The sequence below is a fragment of the Mirounga angustirostris genome, unplaced genomic scaffold, assembly GCF_029215605.1.
Source record: "Mirounga angustirostris isolate CCGP_5_RB_7025 unplaced genomic scaffold, mMirAng1.0.hap1 SCAF_1, whole genome shotgun sequence".
Lineage (NCBI taxonomy): Eukaryota > Metazoa > Chordata > Mammalia > Carnivora > Phocidae > Mirounga > Mirounga angustirostris.
Window position 1 is genome coordinate 154,858,300 of NW_026991709.1, and position 26,036 is coordinate 154,884,335.

Consider the following 26,036-nt stretch of genomic DNA (forward strand, 5'->3'; position numbering starts at 1 on the left):
TAATAAAACCACCTTTTTGCACCAAAGACATCTCAAGAATTCTTTCTTGGCCGTTGGCTTCAAACCCTAATGTCTTTCCTTTATCAGTGATGCCAGTGAAAATGGCAGAGTAAGGACCTCCAGAAGTTTTCCCCTCCATGAAAACTGAGAAAAATGGCAAAATGTGTCAGAACCAACTTTTCGGGTACTCTGGAAGTTAACCAAAGGCTTGTAGCAATTCTGGCTGCATACAGTCATGACAAACATCTCAATCTTCTGGCATTTTAACTTACTCTAGTCTCATCTCCTGCTCTCCAGCTCTGCAGCAACCTTGGAAAAAACCCCAAAAAACAGCATGCACTCCCAGGACCAGAGGGACCAGAGTGGGGCTGGAGATCTTTGAAAGCCTCATTCCCAAAGGGAAACCAATCTGACCTGGTTAGTGGTACCTTAGAAGAGCCCCCACTCGAAAGGCTCATCTTTATTCAACTTCATTGAGTCTCTTTCAGTGCTAAAGCCTTCTCCTTTATGTTATGGTATGTTAGTTGAATTTTTAAACATCAGTCTGCCTGAGGTAACGGGTAGCAGCTGGGGCAAACAAGAGACTAGCCAGGGAGCTCAAAAGGGCAAGCTGAGGAATGAGACATCCACAGGGGGTTTGAAAAGCTCCAACATTTTTCTGGAAATCTATAAGACCAGGCACATGCATAGGCTCATGCATAATCTCAGGAAAGATCTGAGAAGGCTCTAAGATCTCACCTCCGCATAAGCAGAAAGTGAATGCTAAGGCAGAATTTTAAACTTCCTGGTTTAGTGTTGAAGGCATGCCCCACCACAAAAACAGAGACCTAACAGACATCTGATGAAGGATAGAAGCAAAAAAATGTTCACCTTTAACCCAGTAGGCTGACCTATGGCCTGCATAATTTTGATAAGGATCAAATTAAGTGCTGGTTGCTACATTCTTAAAGGGTCTCATGTCTGCCTGTATATCTCACTGATAGTTAATATCGAACTGAATGATAAGCACTAGAGAAATCTTGCAAAAGTAGTGTTACGAGTAGAAATTTGAAGAAACATTCATGATCTAATACTCCCTACATGTCCTCTTCCCCTTGAGCATTAAGCATATAACCACCAGATTCATAAAGCAAAAGTGTAAATCTTTCTGCCTGAAGGTCCTGTCCCTATAGACAGAAAGCACCTTTTTGCACCAAAAATGTCTCAAGAATCTTTCTTGACTGTTCACTTGCAGCCCCACATCAACATCTACATAACACTGACCCCAACAACAGAATACTCATTCTTCTCCAGTGCACATGAAACATTCTTCAGGTTAGATGAGATGTTAGATCATAAGACAATTCTCAACAAATCTAAAAGGCTTAAAAATCATACAAAATATCTTCTCTGACCACAATGGAATGAAAGTGGAAATCAATAACAAGGAAATTTGGGAAATTCACATATTTTATGGATATTAAGCAACATACGCCTAAGAAACCAATGAGTCAAAGAAGAAATCACAAGAAAAATTAGAGAATACTTTGAGATGAATGAAAATTAAGATACAATATATCAAAACTTATAGGATGTTGTGAAAACAGTACTCAGAGGGAAGTTCATAGGTATAAATGCCTTCGCTTAAAAAAAAAAAAGGCAGATCTCAAAACAACTAAAATTTTCACCTTAAGAATCTAGTAAAAGAATAGTAAACAAAATCTAAAGCAAGCAAAAAGAAATAAATCAACACAACAAAGTTTTATAGACATATATGATAATTTATATAATATATATTTTATTTTTTAAAGATTTTATTTATTTGTCAGAGAGAGAGAGAGAGCACAAACAGGGGGAGTGGCAGGCAGAGGGAGGAGCAGGCTCCTCACTGAGCAAGGAGCCCGATGCAGGGCTCAATCCCAGGACTCTGGGATCATGACCTGAGCCTAAGGCAGATGCTTAATCAACTGAGCCACCCAGGCATCCCTAAATATATATTTTTATATAATTAAATATAGTCATATCAATAAATACAGAAAAAAAAACAAAATCTGATACCCTTTCATGATAAAAACACTCAACAAATGAGTAATAGTAGGGAATTTCCTCAAACTGATAAATAGCATCTATGAATCACTACAGCTAACATCATACTTAATGGTGAAAAATTGAAAGCTTCCCACCTAAGATCAGGAACTAAACAGGAATGTCTGCTCTTAACTCTTCTACTCAATACTGTCCTTGGGGTTCAAACCAGAACAATAAGGCAAAGAAAGAAAGAAGAGCCATCCAGAACAAGACAAGAATGTCTGCTCTAACTCTTCTATTCAACACTGTCCTTGGGATTCTAACCAGAACAATACGGCAAAGAAAGAAATAAGAGCCATCTAGAATAAGAAAAGAAGTAAAACTATTTCTATTTGCAGAGGACATGATATTATATATAAAAAACCCCTAAAGAACTCCCCCCCAAGAGACTATTTGGTCTAATAATAAGCAATCTAATGATAAACTTCAGTAAGGTTGCAGGATATAAGATCAACATACAAAAATCAATGGTATTTCTATAAACCAGTAATGAACAATCTCAAAATGAAATTTAAAAAGAAATTCATTTACAATAGTATCAAAAAGCATAAAACACTTAGTAATAGATTTAACAGAATGTAATATTTGTACACTGAAAACCACAAAGCATTGCTGAAAGAAATTAAAGACCTAAATAAATGGAAAGATATTCCATGTTTATGAATTAGAAAAGATGGAAATACTCCCCAAATTGATGAATAGATTCAATGCAATCCCAATCAAACTTCCAACTGCATTTTTAAAAGAAATGGACAAGCTAATCCTAAAATCATAAGGAATTGCAAGGGACCCAGAATAGCCAAAACAATCCTGAAAAAGAACAAAGTTAGAAAAATCACATTTCCTGGTTTGAAAACCTACTACTAAGCTACAGTATAGTACTGGCATAAGGATAGACATGTAGAGGAATAGCACTGAGAGTCCAGAAACAAATCCATGTATCTATAGCCTTATAATTTTCAACAAATGTGTGAATATCATTCAATGAAGAAAAAAATGATTTTTTTTAAACAAACACTGCTAGGACAGCTGGATATCCACATGCAAAAGAATGAATCTGGACTCCTTCCTCATACTACCTACAGAAATTAATTCAAAATGGATCAGACCTAAATGTAAGAGCTAAGTCTATAAAATTCTTACAAGAAAATATAGGAGCAAATCTTCCTGTGTTTAGGTAAGGCAATGTTTCTTAGAGATGACACCAAAAGAACAAGCAACAAAAAAGAGAGAAATCTGACTCCATCAAAATTAAAAACTTTTGTGCATCAAAGGACACTCAAGAAAATAAAAAGCTAACCCACAGAATGGGAGGATATATTTGCAAATCATATAGCTGATAAGAAATTTATATTCAGGGGCATCTGGGTGGCTCAGTCAGTTAAGCAACCAACTCTTGATTTCAGCTCAGGTCATGATCTCAGGGTGGTGAGATTGAGCCCTACATCAGGCTCTGTGCTAGGTATGTTGTCTGCTTAAGATTCTCTCTCTCCCACTCTCTCTCTGCTTCTCCCCCTACCCCTCTCACACTCTCTCTAAAAAAAAAAAATATATATATATATATATATATATATATTCAGAATATATGAAGAACTCCTGCAATGAAATAATAAAAAGACAGATAATCCAATGAAAAATGGGCAAAGAATATGAATATGTATTTCCCCAAAGAAGAGACACACTGGTCAAAAAGCACATGAAAAGACGATCAGTATCTTTAGGCATTAAGAAAATGCAAATCAAACCCACAATGAAATACCATTTCACACGTATTAGCTGTGGCTATCATTAAAGAGAGGGAAGGGCGCCTGGTGGCTCAGTTGGTTAAGTGTCCAACTCTTAGTCTCGCTCAGGTCATGATCTCATGGTCGTGAGATCAAGCCCCATGTCCAGCTCCATGCTCAATGTGGAGTCTGCTTCAGATTCTCTCTCTCTCCCTCTGGCCCTCCCCCAACTTGTGCACATGCTCTCTCTCTCAAATAAATAAATCTTAAAAAAAAAAAAAAAGTTACTTAAAAAGGGGGAAAAAGGCAAAACATAACAAGTGTTGATAGAGATGTAGAAAAAAATGGGACTGGTAGGGATGGAAAATGGTACCAATGCCTTTGAAAACAGTCTGGCAGTTCCTCAAAAAGTGAAACGCAGATATGACCTAGCCTATGGTAACGTATGTTCATAAGAAACATATGTTCATACAAAAGCTTGCACACAAATGTTTATACTAGCATTATTTCTAACAGCCAAAAAGTGGAAACAATGCAAATGTCTATCAACTGATGAATGAATATATAAAATGTAGTATATCCATACAATGGAATATTATTCAACCATAAAAAGGAATGAAGTACAGATACATGCTATCTCATGGATGAACCCTGAAAGTGTTATGCTTAGTGAAAGAAGCCAGACACAAAGGCCACATACTGTAGGATTCCATTACATGACATGCACACAATAGGCAAATCCACAGAGACAGAATGTAGACTGGTGGTTGCCAGAGACTGGGTTAGGGGCTGACTGCTTAATGGGTGTGGGGTTTCTGTCAGGGCTGATGAAACATTCTGGAATTAGTGGTGATTGTTGTAAAACCTTGTGAATTCACTAAAAATCATTACATTGTACTGATTCAAAATGGTGAATTTTATGGTATGTGAATTATATCCCAATTTTTTAAAAAAGTAAAGAAAAAAAAGCTGATAGTAACAAGGAACCTCCTGAGAGTCACTCCAGCAGAAGCAGTAGATATACCAAAGAGGCCAAAGAAAGAAATCCACAGCAGAAAGTGGGGAAACAATAGAAGCAGGAAGAAATCATTCTCAAACTATGTTTAAAAACCTTACTAATATGTTTTAAAAGATTTGGTCTAAAGGAAGAAAGGGGCAATAATCATTATATGCCCTCAACTTGGTGGGGGAGAAACATAAACGTAAGTATGAGGTAAGTTATTTAGTTATTTAATAATTGGACAAAGGAGCCTTCACTGAAGTAGGATGCCTAGGCGTTGGTGACTCTCACTTGTCACTTGAGTGACATCACAACTCTACAGGACCCAGTGACATGCTACTCAAACTCCTCACTCCTCCCTAGAGGCCTGCTGTTCACAATGCACGTTTATTCTGACCCAGAGAAGCTGAGCAGCGCTCTATGCCAGGCAGTGAGTGAGTGACAGACCCAGCTTTCATGATGCCTCAGGTCAGGTTTGCCCACTTCCAGCATCCTCAGGCCTCCTCATGACCATCCAAGTGCACAGGCTGCAGCAACTCCAGCTTAATAAAAAATACTTGTCACAGTATTTTAAAGCAATATTATTAATATTCTATACTATATATAATATATATTGCTTTAAAATACTGTGACAAGTATTTTTACATGAGTATATTCTATATATTATAAAATATAAATGTATATTATATATATACTATAGATACTATATACACATATATACTATACATTCTATATATTATATATTTATTATATATATAGACTATATTAGTATATGCATTATATAAATTATATAAATTTCTTATAAATATATAAATTTATTTGATAATTTACATATAAATTATATATTATATGAATATATAATATGTTTGTATAATTTATATAATATATATTATTAAATATTTTATATATATTCTATATTATATAGAATAATTCTAAAACGAATTATTATAATTATTATTATGGTATCTCAGAGTCCGTCTTTCACCAAGACATGATATTAGGCTCAACAGCTGAGCTTAGTGTAGGTCAGATTCCACTTCTAGTCAATTTCTTTTCTTGTTTTGTATTTCACTAAAATAGAAAATACCCAAATGTAAGTACTGGGAATGGTAGAAAGTGCTTCTTTCAGATGCTCTGGGTATGTGAACGAAGCATGAACCCAGGGACTCTGAGTTAGTCTCTGGCTGTTTTCAAGGCTCACATGTGCCTCTGGAGCTGGGGGGGTTGGGGGGGATTAGCGCTCAGCTGGAGATTCAGAGGTGAGTAGTTTCTAAACCACTCTTTGGTTGCATTTGCTTCTGGAAAGTATTTCCTTATGCTGTGTTGCAGCATATAGATGAGGTTTTAAAATATACCCAGTGATATAGCATTGATTCATTTCTCTGAAAAGTGTAGAAATCAAGAGTTAGGAAAGAGTGAAAATCTTAGCTATTAAGCCATTTTTACCACAATTCAGTCTTAAGAAATCCTGGCAGCCTACATCCGGTTTTCAAAACTGCACTGTTTCAGTTCCGACAGTACAAGGTTGGGCCTCTGCAGAGATGTGTAGACAAATTCTCCTGGGTGTGCCACTAGGCAGCCTCCAGAAGGCATGCCCAAGTCTTCCTGGCATTTTTAGCATACAACACCCAGGGAGCTCCTACCCCACCGAGCAGCGCACTGCGCATGCTGTTTCTATCTCACACAGGAGTGAGTGTAGTATGCACATGTTAACACTTTATCAGTACTTTTACACTTCTGAGCACTTCTGAGCCAGTAAATTTAGCAAAGCAGGGACATACTCCAACAGCAAGAAGGAAAAAAAAATGCAAATTCGACAAAGTAAATAACTGCATGCTAAAACAGAAATAAATTAACCAAGACACACTCTACCCTATTAGCTGCAAGTTAGCAAGGACCAACTAAGACAAACTTACAAAATTTTAAGAACAAAGCAGTCATTAAGAATACTTTCTCTGAGGGACGCCTGGGTGGCTCAGTCGGTTAAGCGTCTGCCTTCAGCTCAGGTCATGATCCCAGGGTCCTGGGATCGAGTCCCGCATCGGGCTCCCCGCAGAGCGGGGAGCCTGCTTCTCCCTCTGCCTCTCTCTCTACCTCTCATGAATAAATAAATAAAATCTTTAAAAAAAAAAAAAAGAATACTTTCTCTGAAATTATAACTAATTTTACATATCTATTTACTAAATGAATGAAAAAAAGTTTCAGGTTTCAGGTGATCCATCCCACTGGCTCCTCAAACCAGCCCTGGAGAAGCACCATGTCTGGGAGTTCCCTACGCTGAGTGTCGGACAAGGAAAGAAAGTATACTGAAGGCAACAAGCAGCACACAGACATCAAAGGCTGGCCATTCTTCTCCTAAAACTGTTCCTCATTCCATATCATATTGAATGCCTGCTAAGAGTTACCATGATAAATAACATGGGGACCCTGCCCTCAGCGATTGAGAAAGGAAAATTATTAATAAGTGGCACAAAATCCTAAATAAAATACTGACATATTCAACATGACAATGTGTATTTAAAAATACTCAACAAGTGGAGTTAATCATTTAAATGTACACTTGGTGTTCCATTAGGAAATTTATTATTGTAAATGAAAATATTAAATAATGAAAGGACTTTATTTAATATGATAGTCTCAAAAGAAGCAATAAATGAAGAATTTGATAAAATTTAACATCCTTCACAATACAAACTCTTAGTAAATAAGGAAAAAAAACATTTTTAAACTGATAAAAAGTTACCTACCCAAAACATGTGACAAACGTGATACTCAATGATGAGAAGACAAAAAAAAAAATCAGGAACAAGAGAAAGATTCCTGTTGTAACTACTTCTGTCCAAGTTATACTGAACATATTAGTGAACCCAATAGATAATAACTATCAAGATGGAGGAAAAAAGAAAACAGCCATTATTTATTTATAGCTGAAATATCTGTCTACATAGAAAATCCAAGAAAGTGGATTGGAAATAATGGGAGGATTCAGCAAGGTTGCTGGATAAAACATACAAAAATCAACAGCATTCTCATGTACTAGCAACAACCAATTAAAAACTATTTTTAAAGGGGTACTGGTTATAGGAAAAAGGAAAATCGCAAAGTATCTACCAGCAGATAACTTATTCATTACAAAGTGAAAAACAGCCTCTATAATCTGCCTATCACCAGGTCAACCAAGGGATCAAACAAGGCAGCTCCACACAAGGGGCAACCTGACATCATGCCCCCTGATAGGGTACAATGATGGTACCTTTCAGTAACTGCTAAGCTTGAATCCTATGAGGAAACAAAGGGACCAACTGGCTGCACCAAAACCAATGCCTTGAAAAACAAAAAAGGCAGGGGAATTATTCCAGATTTGCAGTTTTCAAGCTTTTTGGTCTTTGGAAGCCCTAAACTCTTTTTTTTTTAAATTTATTTATTGTTAATCACCATACATTACATCATTAGTTTTAGAAGTAGTGTTCCATGATTCATTGTTTATGCATAACACCCAGTGCTCCATGCAGAACGTGCCCTCTTTAATACCCATCACCAGGCTAACCCATCCTCCCACCCCCCTCCCCTCTAGAACCCTCAGTTTGTTTTTCAGAGTCCATCGTCTCTCATGGTTCGTCTCCCCCTCCATTATCCCCACCTTCGTTCTTCCCCTCCTGCTATCTTCTTCTTTTTTTTTTCTTAACATATATTGCATTATTTGTTTCAGAGGTACAGATCTGAATTTTCACAGTCTTGCACAATTCACAGCGCTTACCAGAGCACATACCCTTCCCAGTGTCTATCACCCAGTCACCCCATCCCTCCCACCACTCCAGCAACCCTCAGTTTGTTTCCTGAGATTAAGAATTCCTCGTATCAGTGAGGTCATATGATACATGTCTTTCTCTGTTTGACTTATTTCGCTCAGCATAATACCCTCCAGTTCCATCCACATCGTTGCAAATGTCAAGATCTCATTCCTTTTGATGGCTGCATAATATTCCATTGTATATATATACCACCTCTTCTTTATCCATTCATCTGTCGATGGACATCTTGGCTCTTTTCACAGTTTAGCTATGGTGGACATTGCTGCTATAAACATCGGGGTGCACGTACCCCTTTGGATCCCTACATTTGTATCTTTGGGGTAAATACCCCGTAGTGCAGTTGCTGGATCGTATGGTAACTCTATTTTCAACTTTTTGAGGAACCTCCATACTGTTTTCCAGAGTGGCTGCACCAGCTTGCATTCCCACCAACAGTGTAGGAGGGTTCCCCTTTCTCCGCATCCCCGCCAACATCTGTCTTTTCCTGACTTGTTAATTTTAGCCATTCTGACTGGTGTGAGGTGGTATCTCATTGAGGTTTTGATTTGGATTTCCCTGATGCCGAGCGACGTTGAGCACTTTTTCATGTGTCTGTTGGCCATTTGGATGTCTTCTTTGGAAAAATGTCTGTTCATGTCTTCTGCCCATTTCTTGATTGGATTCTTTGTTCTTTGGGTGTTGAGTTTGATAAGTTCTTTATAGATTTTGGATACTAGCCCTTTATCTGATATGTCATTTGCAAATATCTTCTCCCATTCTGTTGGTTGTCTTTTGGTTTTGTTGACTGTTTCCTTTGCTTTGCAAAAGCTTTTTATCTTGATGAAGTCCCAATAGTTCATTTTTGCCCTTGCTTCCCTTGCCTTTGGCGATGTTTCTAGGAAGAAGTTGCTGCGGCTGAGATCGAAGAGGTTGCTGCCTGTGTTCTCCTTTAGGATTTTGATGGACTCCTGTCTCACATTGAGGTCTTTCAACCATTTTGAGTCTTTTTTTGTGTGTGGTGTAAGGAAATGGTCCAGTTTCATTCTTCTGCATGTGGCTGTCCAATTTTCCCAACACCATTTGTTGAAGAGACTGTCTTTTTTCCATTGGACATTATTTCCTGCTTTGTCAAAGATGAGTTGACCATAGAGTTGAGGGTCCATTTCTGGGCTCTCTATTCTGTTCCATTGATCTATGTGTCTGTTTTTGTGCCAGTACCATACTGTCTTGATGATGACAGCTTTGAAATAGAGCTGCAAGTCCAGAATTGTGATGCCGCCAGCTTTGCTTTTCTTTTTCAACATTCCTCTGGCTATTCGGGGTCTTTTCTGGTTCCATACAAATTTTAGGATTATTTGTTCCATTTCTTTGAAAAAAGTGGATGGTATTTTGATGGGGATTGCATTGAATGTGTAGATTGCTCTAGGTAGCATTGACATCTTCACAATATTTGTTCTTCCAATCCATGAGCATGGAACGTTTTTCCATTTCTTTGTGTCTTCCTCAATTTCTTTCATGAGTATTTTATAGTTTTCTGAGTACAGATCCTTTGCCTCTTTGGTTAGATTTATTCCTAGGTATCTTATGGTTTTGGGTGCAATTGTAAATGGGATCGACTCCTTAATTTCTCTTTCTTCTGTCTTGTGGTTGGTGTATAGGAATGCCACAATTTCTGTGCATTGATTTTATATCCTGCCACTTGACTGAATTCCTGTATGAGTTCTAGCAGTTTTGGGGTGGAGTCTTTGGGGTTTTCCACCTAAAGTATCATATCATCTGCAAAGAGTGAGAGTTTGACTTCTTCTTTGCCGATTTGGATGCCTTTTATTTCTTTTTGTTGTCTGATTGCTGTGGCTAGGACTTCTAATACTATGTTGAATAGCAGTGGTGACAGTGGACATCCCTGCCGCGTTCCTGACCTTAGGGGGAAAGCGCTCAGTTTTTCCCCATTGAGAATAATATTTGCTGTGGGTTTTTCATAGATGGCTTTTATGATATTGAGGTATGTCCCCTCTATCCCTACACTCTGAAGAGTTTTAATCAAGAAAGGATGCTGTACTTTGTCAAATGCTTTTTCTGCATCTATTGAGAGGATCATATGATTCTTGTTCTTTCTTTTGTTAATGTATTGTATCACGTTGATTGATTTGTGGATGTTGAACCAACCTTGCAGCCCAGTTTGAAGCCCTAAACTTTTTTTTTTTTTTAAAGATTTTATTTATTTATTTGAGAGAGAGAGAATGAGAGACAGAGAGCATGAGAGGGACGAGGGTCAGAGGGAGAAGCAGACTCCCTGCCGAGCAGGGAGCCCGATGCGGGACTCGATCCTGGGACTCTAGGATCATGACCTGAGCCGAAGGCAGTCGCTTAACCAACTGAGCCACCCAGGCGCCCCATTGAAGCCCTAAACTCTTAAAAATGAGGACACCAAAGGCCTTTTGTTTGTAGAAGTTCTACCTACACTGGTCAGATTCCACTTCTAGTCAGTTTCTTTTGTTTTGTATTTGATATTTACCATATTTGAAATTAAAACTCAAGACTGTAAAATAATATTTCTCATTGATTCATTTAAATAAAAACATTAACCAATAAAATACTGCTTGAAAAGTAATTACATTTTCTAAGACAAAACATTCAGTGTAGAGAGTAACACTCGTTTATGTTTTTAGCAAATTTCCTACTGTCTAGCTTACTAGAAGGCAGCTCATTTAGTGTGTGGCAATATGCTGCTCTAATTGGAGTATTCATCATGAAAATTCATACTCATGCAGCTATGCAGTTGGACGTGAACTGGCAGTTCACAGGAGAGGGGCACAGTGAAGACCGAGGCGCTACATGGCCTTAGCCCTGTGGCTGGCGCAGCAGGGTCAGAAGACCCTAGCGGACTACCCCTAGTGGGGACATTATGAAGGTTTTCTTTTTCCTTACTTTTTACTCTGTCCTGAATTATCCAAGTTTCCTATAGTGCATAACAAGTATTACTTTTATAATGTTTTTTTGTGTTACAGTCAGATTGGTTTTTTTCCCCAAAACTTGGTAATATTATTTTAGATTCTCATATAGCAGTCAGGATGAGCTTTACAGAAAACACAATTCTAAGTTCACTGACTTCAGGGAGGAGAAAAATACACCAAGAGGGAAGAAACAGTGCATAGGAAACAACGACCTAGATCAAATGTGACCAAAAAGCATGTCCCCTCTCCCAGTACATGGAGAGAGTTGAAAGAGCAAATACTGGGTTGTCACTCCAGTAGAGAGAGTAGAGGGGGACATACAGGATAGGAGGGCGAAACGCATCAGATCACACAGGGTCATGCAACAGGTCAAGGAGAAGCAGTGCTAACCCAGCATTCACTCACAGATTCAGGACCTGCAAGAGAAACCAGTACACTATTTCCTTTCCTTCACATCAGAGAGCCTGTGCTCAATGACAGAAAGACTCTCAACTGGAAAAGCAAAGTCTTGAATCTTGATCCTGATTTACTTGCCAAGTGATTAACAACATAGAGCTTCATTTGCCTTTTATTAACACGGGAAAAGCAAAGCTTATCTTACCTTCCTTCATAAAGGTATTATCAGATGACATCAAGTGCCAAAAAGGTGAGGTGTAAGATTCTGGCAGTGTCACCTTATTAGCACACAGTTCTTAGGTGACTTAAAATTGCTAGGGCAAGGGGCATATTGCTTGAATGACTGTATACCATTCACTGAGCCAGGGGAAAAGGAGAAGAAACTGGTCTAGAGAAGAGTGTGAATTTGGTTTGGAGCACTTCAGGGGATGATGTTGTTTGCCCAAATAATTCAGAGAAAAAGAAGAGACAAAAGCAGATTCTAACTGATTACGGGAAGAGAAGTAGGGAAGTAGAGATAATAATATGGAGAATTATTTCAAGAAACTGTGAGGGGCAGGAAAGACAGGACACGAAGAGCAGAAGATGTGAGGGTCTGCTTGGTTTGGGGCAGGAGGGCTGCTGACAGGTGGGGTAGGGTGAAAGGGAAGTGGGAGATAGGGGAGCTCCAGGTGGGCACTGGGAAAAGAGGCCTCTAAAAATGAGAGGGGATGCAGAGGGGATGGAATAAAGAGCTTGGGGGAAAGACTGCTGGTTGGCTTCCATAAAAGAAAGAAGGATGAAAAATAAATACAGCCAGAAATACCACTCCCCAGAACAGGCAAGGAAAGGATTCAGACAGCGTGAATTAGATGGAGTTTTTAGGCCACAGTAAGCTAGCCCTCAACCAGTTCAGGCAAGATGGCACCACACTGTGCAAATGTGTTCCTTTAACTCTTCTTGCATGTGTATATGTGTGTGTGTTGTCTGTGCACATGTGCATACATGCACCTGTGTTTTCTCTGACACTTCACATATAAATATAAATCGTGTTACTGGTCAAGTGTGCTATAAATTTATACTTTGAATCACATTCTCCCCCAAAGACAGCAGTGACAGAAAATGCTAGTGCATATACGTATATTTTCTTTTTTTTTTTTTGAAGATTTTTTATTTATTTATTTGAGAGAGAGAGAATGAGAGACAGAGAGCATGAGAGGGAGGAGGGTCAGAGGGAGAAGCAGCCTCCCCGCCGAGCAGGGAGCCCGATGCGGGACTCGATACCGGGACTCCAGGATCATGACCTGAGCCGAAGGCAGTCGCTTAACCAACTGAGCCACCCAGGCGCCCGCATATACATATATTTTCAAGAGAGGCCTATCACCACTCAAAAACTAGAAAAACAGCTGTACAGGTGAGAAATGGAACAAAATGCAAGGTGGTAAGCAGGAACCTGGCCAAGGGAGGCAGCCATATCTGCATCCATGGAGTAGGGGACTAAGGCACCCCGCTCCAGTGCAGCATAACTGGGGCCAGGCTGTTTGCACAAAACCAGGAGCTAGGACAGTGGAACACTGTCCCTGAAAGGGGGCTGAAAAAAGCCACAGTTGCCGCTCTGGAACTATAGCTTGGGCCAACAGCACGCTACCTTACTGGCTCTCCAAAATCCCTGAGGTCATCACAAGGTGGGAGCTCTGGGCTACAAACACCTGGTTCTGGACTAAGGACTTAGCAGCTCAGGGGACAGTTGTGAAAATGAGGGAAAAGTGAGCAGAGAGAGAATATACTCCTCCTCGAGATGAACGTACCAACTAAAACTCATACACACATGCGAAAAGGGGGCACATAAGCCAAGAAACTCAAACGACGATTCATCAAGATGGAAGACAAGACTAAGAGAGTTTGCCAGTAAGGGACCCTCGCTGATGAGCCCTGCAGGGTCTATTTCCCTCAGAAGGGTCCCACGCCGAGAAGGAAGGTGCAGGATAAACAGTGACCTGGGGCGGACAGGACCCTTGCCCACGAACACACGGTCAGGTTGGGGAGCTGTTACAAGTGGCCACAGAGCCGGCAGATCCCTGGTGAACTCAGACCGTTTGTATTCACCATGCCAGTAAGTAATTTAAACTAGAAATGACTCTGCCGACTGGCGCTCCAGTTCAGCAGCAGGCTTCAGGGTCCTGCAGGCGCCGGCAGCGCCCCAAGCCGGCAGGTGCTGCCCCTCCGCAGCCTTCCCATCCCTCCCTGGCTCCTGCGTCTTCGCAGCAACGGCCACCTCAAGCCTCCGCAGAGCGGCGACAGAACTGGCCAAGCCCCCACTCTGCTGCTGGTAGGCATGACTTCAGATGTAAGGCAGCAACACTTCAATGCCCAGTTCCACCTTTTTTTAAGCTTTAACGTAGCTCTTGGTGAGGACGCTGGCTGGCGGGAATGACACAAAGTAGCCACATCTGAGACAGTGAACCTAGACACACTTGTTAGGCTCAGTGCATGACTGTTACTCCCTTTGAGTCAATGGTTATTTCAGCAATATTCAAACTTACCAAGTAGGTTCCCATTTCTTTTTCCAGGACAACTTGTTCATATACTGTAGCATCGATGTCCGCTTTTAATGCCTGCACCTTCCTCTTCACCTGCACATGGTGCTTCTTTTGGAGCCAGTAGGGAAGAAGAGATTCCATAATTTGGTTAAGGATCTGGGAGGTAATGAGGAGAGTGGCCAAGCTCTAAAAAGAAGCACACAAATGGAATCTGACAATGTAGCTTAATAAGATCGCATATATACATATCATATGTATAATCATGTAGTATATAAAATGGAAACTTCAACAAATAGTATACTATTAATAAAAACTAGTATTGGAAAAGCTAGGTGCTAGAATAATGTTTCCAATTTATTGTTTTTTCACAGTTAAGACATATTAAAATACAAAAAAGTTGCAATATAAATAAAATTATAAGAAATCAATTACAAGTTGGCAGGGGAACAATTTTACTTAAAATTTGTGTTTTTTGTCATCTCATCCTTGCTACAACATAATAATCTACATGACATTGCCAACTTTGAAAAAAAAAGCAGTTTGGCCAAACCTAAAAAAAAATTATAAAACGAATACATCCTCCCTCATTGGAGAAAACTTAGAAAAGAGAAAAAGCCACCCATAATTCCACAAGCATGATGGAACCACTGCTGACATCGTAGGATATTTCTTTCCAGTCACATGTAAAAATACAAGTAGTCCATGGACTGTTGTTGACTTTATTATTCCCAACTTTCACTACTATAAATGCTGCTCCCTGGATATCTGTGTACATGAATCTTTGCCCTATCTCTGATGATTTACTAGGGATGGATTAAGGTTCTTTTTTTTTTTTTTTTAAAGATTTTATTTATTTATTTGAGAGAGAGAGAATGAGAGACAGAGAGCATGAGAGGGAGGAGGGTCAGAGGGAGAAGCAGACTCCCTGCCAAGCAGGGAGCCCGATGCGGGACTCGATCCTGGGACTCCAGGATCATGACCTGAGCTGAAGGCAGTAACTTAACCAACTGAGCCACCCAGACGCCCCATGGATTAAGGTTCTTGGCAAAGCTGCCCGAGTAGTTTCCAGAAGTGCTGTGTCAATTTCTACTTACCCCAAGCAGAGAGAAGTGTTTCTATCACATACCACCTTTCCTGGTATTAAAATTATATTATTTAAAAAGTCCTCTCCTATCCTCACACCCTATCCTGTTAAAAAAGGAGACTCTCTAAGGTACTAGAAATGAGAAGTCATACCTTACTAATACACTAATGGCAGGACAGAAGACAGTATGTACATTCAACTTATCAATTGCAAAATGTACTATTTTGAACTTTAAATTTTCCAAAAAAAGTAGCAATATATGTAGTATAGTTAAGAAACACAGCATTTGATTTCACTTTTATGCAAGCTGTTAGAACCATAACTACAAAATCTTTCTCTGATTATATAATTTCCTGAAAAATGATCCCAAGCCTAGGCTTTTGATATTTTTTTTACTAACGATCACAGTATATTAAAACCAAGAAGGAACAGCCCTTACTGATAGCTGGCTCAATTATAAAAAAGATAATTTAGATAGCAATAATCTGTACTCAATTTTCATTCACTGGCATTTGTGATCCAAGAATGTCAACACACCAAAGTAAACGTCAGACTTCCTAAACACCGCAGAAAAGACACAGCATTGCATAGGTTCTGCTGGCCTCTAAAGTTTAACCACTTATTCATTTCAAAATGAAATGTATTTAAAGTCCTATCAATCACCCCTCACTCTGGGACACACACAAAAGTTCAATTAAGGAATACACGTTCTTCATTAGAATTGCTTTTACGAGCTTTGAGATGAACGATTTATTTTCCACTACTATACGATTAATTTTACAAGTTGGTTAGTTTCAACTAATTTTTCAGTTGAGTATGATATACAGTGCAATGGCTAATGTTTTTTTATTTAGAGTTGGCTTAGAAATATACAAAATGTAAGACTTCATTTGTAAAAATAATAGTGTGAAGACAATTACATTCCCTGAATATAGTTAAGTACCTCTAAAACCTGTAAAACCGATACCTTCTGCTATTCACTCACCTGACGCAAGAGCTTCATATCTCTCAAGACGAAAGCAATGTAAAAAAGCGAGGCGAAGCAATTCAGAAAGTTGAACTGTCAAAAAAAGACAGCAAGATTTCACACTGCTTTACAGTACTTCATCAAAACTGGAAATACAGCATTAAAACTGTAATGAGGGGACTTCCAGTCCTGACAAGATGCCATAGACTTGTTTCTCCCTATTCCTCCTCACTAAGCACGTCCACACACTCTGGAACGAACACAGGGGCGAGCAAAGGAGTTCTCTGGGACCTGCCTAGAGCCTAGAGGACCAATGACTTTGGGACTCCAGGACAGTGCCAGCGCATCTCCACTACATTCCAACACAAGGCCCAGCCTTTCCCACCCCCAACCAGCACCCCAGATAGCCGGGGGGGGGGGGGGCTCACTCCCTGACCACCCCCCTGGCCCCATCCCCTGTCCATTTGAAGAGCCTTGCAGACCTGGCAAGGGGGATCTCTCTGGAGTCCTCACTAGTGTGCTTCCCTCCCTGTAAGGCCTGGCACTCCCCTGCGCCACGGGGAGATACCAGGACAGCCAGACAGCACCGGCATTTGGAATATCAATTATCTCACAGTGCTAGCATGATGCCTTCAAAGACTTTTTAGTACGTATGGCTGCTTGCACCTTTTCTAATGTCCAAACTGCTAAAACTGCTGAATTTTTATTACCTGCTTATGAAAAATTTTCTATTTCCTTACCACTCTTGCCTCTATAAGTTTACCTCCTTCCAGAAACCTAAACACCTTCCTATCAGTAGTTTCTAATCTGTTAAGGCCTGAAAAACTAGATCAATAAGCTTCTTAGAATGATTTCTGTAGCTGGAACAAAAACTCATTTCTTTGGAATCCTTTCCTGGGAGTAAGGTACAGGGGCTGTGCTCCAGTTGAGAGTTCAGAGGACTCTTTCTGCACCTTTCTTGACCCTCAGTTATGTTACCAATGGCTGAGATAACCTCCTGATAAATGAGGGGCTTCCAAGCTGGTATTTATTATTTTTCATAATGATGGAAACAGGCATAATGTGCGAGCTTTTACACAAACAGCAAGCAGGTTACACTATGCCTTCTCTCCATTTCTTTCCTCCTACCCACTAAAACATGCTGGGAACCTCTTAGACTTCGGAAATTTCTTTCACAAAATTAATGGTCCATCTAATGGTACATCTTTCAAAAAATGTAATGGTCCATCACTGAACTGAATTGGAAGAATTGTTGAAGAGTGAAACAAAGAAGTCACCAAAAGGAAAAGAACAGAAACATGTCTGTAACATGGTTAGTTAGCTTTTTAAATTACTAGAGATTGGCTAAACCACTAATTTCTATACTTAAAGTCTTACAACACACACATAGGTAGTAAGACTACTGAATGTATATGTAAACACATTTAATCAATCTTTGCCTGCCTATACAAAATATATTAACTATCTGGTATCTTAAATTAGAAGCCAGCCTTCCTATTTATACTCCTAAGTATTAACTAGTATACGTAAGTTTCAAAATTCAAATGGATTTGTATATAAAAACTCTACTCACCACTAAAACTTTCAGAATTAGATGATTCTGGTAGGCAGATTCCAATCTGTGATTCTCTAAAATATTGAAAAGGAGAGGAAATTTCTCTTAGATAAGCACGCAGTAGGGGAGGCTATTGTGGGGTAAAGGCAGATGAGCTGAGGCAGAGATGTCAGGCACCGGAGCCTCAGTGAGTGAACATGCCAGACTGTCACTCATGGTTACCACTTACCCACAAGAACATCTCACAGGAAGAAACTACACTTAGAACACATTTCTCACAGTACTGCAAGAGCACCGTGTTCTGAAATTATTTTTTAAGTATTACTGCAACGAAGAAACATGGGAAGTATTGGCAAATGATCCCATAGAGAGCCACCCAGAAAAGACCCTGAATAAAATAAAACTGATAGCAACCTCTAAAGAGGGCAATAAAGTTTTTGTATGTGTGCGTTACGAGGATTAACTTAAAGGGCAACTCAAATCTCCATCCTCAGCTGGGGAAAGGAGACACAGGACAGGCCCTAAGAAAGCAGGGCAAAAGAACAAAGAAGATTCTGAAGAGAAGTGTCACCCTGCATAGAGGTGGTGTTAGACTCGTCTGGACTGGAACCCCACTCAGTTACTCAGCCACTGTCTGTCCTTGGGCAAGTCACTCAACCTCCCGATACTCAGCCTCCTTGCCTACAAAAATAGTGCTAACGTGCCCCTCCTCTCAGAGTCACCGTCAGGATAAGAAATAATACAAAACCTCAGTCCAGTTCCAGCATAAGGAAAGCACTCAATACATAGTAGCTGTTAAATGACTATTAAAAATAACATAAACATCTTTATGGTCCATGAAGTTAAGATACAGACTTCTTCCTAGGGAATAACATCGCATATTAACTTGTTTGAGTGAATAAATAGAGAATGGCCTGTCAAGACTATTTTTTTAAAAGATTTTATTTCTTTATTTGAGAGAGAGAGAGACAGATAGTGACAGAGATAGCGAGAGAGAGCACAAGTGGGGAGGAGAGGGAGAAGCAGGCTCCCGCTGAGCAGGGAGCCTGACATGGGGCTCGATCCCAGGACCCTGGGATCATGACCTGAGCCGAAGGCAGACGCTTAACCGACCGAGCCCCCCAGGCGCCCCAAGACCATTTTTAAACTATATCCATTCCCCTCTGGCACAGATATATACAAGAGTACCCACTCTACTAAGGCCAGTGGCAATCCTTGGTGCTCTAAACCATTAGATAATTGTTTGTCAGACACCAGACATAGTTCACTTGGCCAAAGTATCTGAAGATAATTCAATCTACTTTACCCCCAACAAAAAATACAAAATTATAGTATTGGGATCACAGGTTTTAGACACAGAGAGGTCTGGATTAGCCTGGCTCTACAATTTGCCTGAACACTGCTAACTCTCAGGGTCTTTATCCCTAAAACGGTGAGATAACTTTTATTTCATGGTGTGCTGAGGAGGTGAAAATGAGATACCACGGACAAAGAGTTAGCAGGGCACCTGGAGTGCAGTGACTAACATTCGTCTATGATGGCCACGATAACCAGGAGGTGAGAGCATCAGAACCCACAAAGCTGATGAATTCCTCCTTACGTCTCTATAGTGAGCCCACAGCAACATCTTGCTTTGCAAAGCTGCAGTTATAGGAATCCTATGATCCAAGCAACATTTCCTATAGGCAAATAAGACATAAATGCAAGCATCAGGTCTTACCCCATGAAGTTAGAAATTCGGCAGCGTATCGATAGAGGCGGTTCATGATCTCAATCACAATGGCATAGATGATGCTGGGCACATACAACAGGACGCTGGTCCACTCGGATCCGCTGCTCTCATGTAGACTCAAGGCCCAGGCCTCCATGTCAAAGTAAATCATCATGACATACAGGCAGAAATAGAGACAGAGGCACACAAAGGGCAGCGAGACCAGGTAAATGCGCAACTGCCTCTTGTAGCTGGGGTAGAGAGGTTCCTCCCTACCAGTGATGGGATTGATACCCAGGACCCCATGGAATCCCGGCCGGGGCTCCTCAAACTGTCTCTTCATGACAAGTGTCCCCCACCTGTAGGTCATATTGGCACAGCCACGCTTCCACACTTCCAGGATCACTGTGGACCAGATCAGGTTGAAGGAGGCGAAGATCACATACTTGTCATAGTCTTCCCACACAAACAAATAGTAAGGTAACCCAATGACTGCCATAGGGATTAAGGCAACAGTGAAATATTCCAAAAATCCAAAGTAAAGAGCGATTGTTTCCCCAAAGTAGCCACGAATACGGTCTACAATGAAAGGGAAAAAGAAGACCTTAAGTAGAGACTACCAAAGACTTTCACCATTTCAAGTAAGCTTATTTATTTTTGTAGTTAAATGGGGATCATTTAATACCCTCATTTCCCAATCAGTGTGCAATAGTAAATCCATCTTCCATGCAGTACACAGACCCCACTTGCCTGGAGAGCGAGCCCAATACTTGCCCCAGCTTAGAGCCCAGGCTGGGGCTGCTCTGAAAGGCACCCAGGGTCTGTTTCCTCTTTACTTCCTTATCTGATGGATGCCCTCTTCCCAAAGAAAAACTCAGCTTGGGGCTTGTCCCAAATCTCCACGATCCTAGCTTAAACTCAGCCATATAGCCAATGAGCCATTTTAATTTGGGGGTTTAATTTATATTCCCTGCCTTTCTCTCACTTTAATATCATAGTTACAGATGTTCTTTTCAAAGAAGACTCCCCATCCACAGTATCTGCTCCCGCTATCCAAAAATGTAAATTTTCATCAATGTGCCATGGCAAATGATTCAATACACTGGAGAAAAGCTATTCAAAAGTACAAAACAATATTCTACACATTAACTTCTAGAACAGCCATGGGACACATTTATCTCTATACCTTCCTATAAGAACTGGGCAAAAGAAGGGACAAGCAACATCACTGTTAAATATTCTGTGAACTCGGCAGGAGCTAACCCAAAAGGGGTCTCAAACACTACATCCTTTGCCAGCTGCATCTACCTGGGTGAGTGCCTGGGTTGTAAAAGCATCCTGCACTGGAATCAGAGTGCGATGCAGGGGCTGGGGAGGTACAATAATGGGGTTATTATTTCTTGGTTAATTATACGCAGTTAAAACTTTAAGATAATGTGTCAGATCGTCTGTGCAGATGGGTCAGAGTAAACTGGTATAAGCTATTTTCCCCTATCCTTATTCTTCTAACTAACCTACGGACATGTTAAAATAGTTGGTATGATCAGGTCACCTCAAATCTGAATCAGGTTAAAGGATATCCAAACAATGAAAAAAAAAGGTGCTCAGGGTTCTGGGCTCCAAATCACATGACGTCCCTCTTTTGATCTTAAGGGGAAGGTCAAGATTCACCTGTGCCCCAGCTGCTATCACCAGTCCCAGCACTCCCCAAAGCCTCACACCCTCTACCACAACCATGCTCAGCCTTCACCATTAACTCACTTTTCCCCTCAATTTCTAAGCAGCTACTGGATACTGTCACCTATAAGTGCTAGAGGCAATACTTAAATTTACTGCACCTAAATGGCACACAAAGTGAAAAAAATGTCAATAAATGTAACACAAAACTACTAGTGTATTACCTAGAACTAATAAAAACAAACTTTTCCTTTCAAAGAATACAAGAAAAAATTCAAATGCAATTTCAAATTTTCATCTTAAAAACAAATTTTTATTTACTGTTACAATATTATAGTAGCTGTTTTCAGGAATGGAAATTAGAAATAAAATTATTTTAGAGGGATTCCTTTAAACAAAGTCAAAAGAGAAATGCCCTTGAAAGAAATATGGATAGCAACACTTATGGTAAAATCTAACAGCTTAATAATCCTTATGCTTAGAAAAACATAACTAAAGCCAAAAATCTGAATATCCACACTGATGTCAGTTTGCATACAGTAATGCTCAACACATACCAAATAAATTAATGGATACTCTTGTAACTGTATTCAGAGAAAAGGGATAGATTCAGTAATATACACCAGGCTACTTACAAACTACCTCAAAAGATGTTTAGGCCTGTCTGCCCCTAAAAATGAGCACAGCTTGGTCCACTCAAATTATTAGCTCTAAAGAAAGAGAAATTTTCAAATACAGGATATTCACAGTCAAATGAAATTCTCCTAAAATCTGTCCTACTCCGACTCGGACATGTACTTATGAAGGCCACTCTGAATAGCCTGTGCTATTGGTGAAATTTAATGAAAGCTTGTCATTCAGCCCATAGGAAATGCTATTGGAAATAAAATAAATTACTAAGTAGGTCATGTAAACCATCTTATCCAACCCCAATTTTTGCCCACATGCAGCTGGTGAGCCTTGCCCAGCAGAGCATTAAACATCTACCCGGGATGGTGAGAAAGCACCACTGCTGAATCATGACGCCTCGCTGGTAGTCCTTGTTCTCAATGAGAACAGGTATTGACACGTACCTAGGGGCTGATACTTCAAAGTAAACCGGGTGTACCAGCTGTCTTCAAGCTTCTTTAGGGCTTCGTTATCATGCAGAGGGAACACCTGAATCACAATGCCAGAGGTGAGCAATCTTCTCACTGTGGAGGGAAAATGTGCCAAACTAGATAAAAGGGATTGGAGATCACTCATCACTGTGACATACTTCTTCAAATGCTGGAAAGACAGCCCAGTAAGGAAGGGGTGCTACACAAGGAGCAGTGGTATACTGCCTACTCTAAAGGCATATGTTCTTTTGTTCTTCACATGGAAATATCTTGAGTATTTTCTTTAACTATGAAAGCAATACAAGTTTATGTAAAAACCATTCTGAAATGTACAAATTAGAATTGGGAGAGATCCTCCCACAAAAAATAACCACTGTAAACAGCAATTTTGTGTAAAACCAAACTTTAAAACAAACATCCATAAATATGTATTATAAAAATAAAAGTAGGATCATTCTATACACATTGTTCTGTAATCTTTTCTCATGTAGTAGTGTATAACAAATGTTTTTCAATGCCAATGCCTATAAACATGAAATGTCCTTTTTAACAGTATCATAATATTCCCTTGTATGAAGTGCTATAATTTAATGTTCTATTGAAAAATACTTGTTTCCTGCCTCCCACTTTTTTGCCATTATATATGTTAAAGTTCAGGGCACCTGGGTGGCTCAGTCAGGTAAGCATTCTACTCTTGGTTTCGGCTCAGGTTATGATCTCATGGTCCTGGGATCGAGCCCTACATCAGGCTCCACGCTCAGCAGGGAGTCTGCTGGAGATTCTCTCCTTCTGTCCCTCCCCCTGTCGCACTCTCTCTCTTAAATAAATAAATCTTAATAAATAAATAAACAAATAAATGTTAAAATTCTTATACACATATCTTTTCCCACCTGCCCACTATTTCCTCGAACTCACTTAGAAGTAGAATTGCTAGGTCCAAGAGCATATGTATTTTAAACGTGAACACCTATTATAAAACTGCCCCTAGAAAGACTTTACCAATCTGTCCTCCCACTACAGTGAAGGTAAGAAGACAGTGTTCAGTTCCTTTTATTCTTGATGATATTGAATATTTGCAGAATCATTTTCATCTTTTCTAATCTGATAACAAAAGCTTATGTTTATAAACAGCAAATATCAAAATCAAATAAAATCAGACTTTCAGCAGTCAGCTGACTGGTATGATTTTATCACTCATGCACATATTTGAAAGAGACAAATGAATTTAACCAAAGACAATATCCCCTGGTAAGTGTAAGTGAAAACAGGGCATTCTCTCATCCATAATTATTTAGAGGGACTCACTGGGCGGGTGGGTCTTCAGGTTCTATTAACAGGAAGTGTGTTCAGCAGACATGGGGAGCTCCGATGCAGTGCTTTGTGCCACATGTGGGGAGATGGACTACTTTCCACACAAGCTTCTAATAGAGTCTCTAAAGAATATAGCTGCTTATAAGATGGAATTTGCAAAAAGAAGAGCTGGAGATGCTGTTTTCATTCACTGATAAGCTTTGAGCTCTTCAAGGTTTATCAGCTCACCTCTTCCAAGGGCTGCCTCCCTTATCTCCTATCTACCTTGTCACCAAAGAAAGGTGATGAGCATATTAAGCAACAGGCCCTTCAGGAGGATGATAAACGAATGTCTGCAGCATTGAAGAAAAGTATGTTTTAAGTTTTCCGTGTAGAAATATTATATATAACAAAGAGAGATGGTATTCTCAAGACAGAGGCCTTATCATAAAATCTTCAGAGTAATTTAAAAGTAAAGCAGGGGCACCTGGGTGGCTCAGTTAAGTGTCTGACTCCAGATTTCAGTTCAGGTCATGCTCTCAGTGTTGTGAGATCGCGCCCCACGTCGGGCTCCATGCTCAGGAGGGAGTCTGCTGGAGATTCTCCCTCTTCCTCTGCCCCTCCCCCTGCTCTCGTGCTCTCTCTCTCTCTAAAAATAAATAAATCTTTTTTAAAAAGTCTTGAAAACCTAGGGATGTGATGAAATTCTTAATGATTAAAAAAGGCATACACTCAAAATATCATTAATTAGGGGAAAAAGGTACATGGTTTAAGTTATATTAGCCACTGATGCTGTAAAATCCATTATTTAATGTTTTTATTCTAAAGCGTTTCAGTGGGTTTTTCTTCAGCTCACATGAGTGAAAGTCGGTCATCCACAACTGTTCTGATTCCTATCTCTTATTTGAAGATGTAGAGCTGTACTTTATTCTTTCTTCCATTACTATCCTTTTCAATTACTGTGTCAAGTTATTCAACTTTGAACTGACAACATCTACTTTATTTTACTATTTCTAAGTTCTTTTTAAAAAAATGACTGCATTCGGGGCGCCTGGGTGGCTCAGATGGTTAAGCGTCTGCCTTCAGCTCAGGTCATGATCCCGGGGTGCTGGTATCGAGCCCCGCATCGGGCTCCCCGCTCGGCGGGAGGCCTGCCTCTCCCCCCTTCACTCCCCCTGCCTGTGCTCCTCTCTCGCTGTGTCTCTCTCTGTCAAATAAATAAATAGAATCTTAAAAAAAAAAAAAAAAAAAAACCTGACTGCATTCTACTATAGATGACTTTCTAGGCAGGCATAAAAACCAGCTACTTCTAAAAAAAGGACAGTGAACTGAAGGACTCAGAATATAAAGCCTCAAGTCCTAAATTACCAGGCTTCTCTTCACCATCAATGCCAAAAGCATGGTTCCAATTTCAGCTTCTAAAAATAGAGGTTTTCTTTTAATCCTTTAACTTTCTCTTGTCAGCTAAGAATGTAATTAAGATGACCCTTACCTTCAAAGGAAAGTATGATGCTGTGCAGGCCTATTTAAAGAAAGAAACAACTGCTTCCCAGGAGGATCGAGATGGCAGATTGGAGCTCACCTCTCCCCAGACACACCAAGGCTACAACTACATATAGAACAACTCTTCCACAGCTAGAAAGAAAAAGTCACATCGAGAAGCAGAGGAGGGGCAGAGAAGTGGTCTGATCGGGACCCACACCCCCAGCATGGCAGTGGGAGGGATATCACATGCAGGGAGATCCTCCCTGTGGAGTGAGGGTTTCAAGCCCCACATGGGGCAATCTTGCCATGGGGACCTGCACCAGGAAGATGGGCCCAAAATGTCTGGCTTTGAAAATTAGCAGGGCTTAATCCAAAGAGAGCCGAGGGCTATAGGAAACCAAGACTCCACTCTTAAAAGACCCACCCACATACTCGCCCTAAGACCTAGTGCAGAGGCAGCAGTTTGAAAAGTGCCTAGGCCATTCATAAAGGAGACTGATTGACTAATCTTGGGGAATGTGCCAGACATGCAGGGAATTGCAGGAACTTTCTCCAGGAATGGAAGCGTGGGCAGATGCCATTTTTCTCACCCTACCTAGCTAGCCTAGTACTGGTGAGAAAGAGTTCTGACACTCTCTATCTACCTTGCTAGCACTGCTAGCCCCACCCTGGTATTCCCCTGCAGACCTGCCCGCTCAACTCTCCCCACCCTGGAA

The 26,036-nt window shown here is 40.2% G+C and overlaps 1 protein-coding gene across 5 annotated transcripts in view; it reads right to left on the reverse strand.

Annotated features, from left to right (window-relative positions):
* ANO10 (anoctamin 10) overlaps positions 1 to 26,036 on the reverse strand; it is a 222,680-nt gene that overhangs the window by 169,072 nt on the left and 27,572 nt on the right. For all 5 annotated transcript variants that reach the window (XM_064590635.1, XM_045904155.3, XM_045904157.3 and 2 more), the window contains 5 exons: positions 22,519 to 22,638; positions 19,778 to 20,347; positions 18,076 to 18,131; positions 16,521 to 16,595; positions 14,455 to 14,637 (listed from right to left, as the gene is read on the reverse strand). In XM_064590635.1, coding sequence (XP_064446705.1) covers positions 14,455 to 14,637; positions 16,521 to 16,595; positions 18,076 to 18,131; positions 19,778 to 20,347; positions 22,519 to 22,638 — 1,004 coding nt within the window. The remainder of the gene's footprint in view (positions 1 to 14,454; positions 14,638 to 16,520; positions 16,596 to 18,075; positions 18,132 to 19,777; positions 20,348 to 22,518; positions 22,639 to 26,036) is intronic.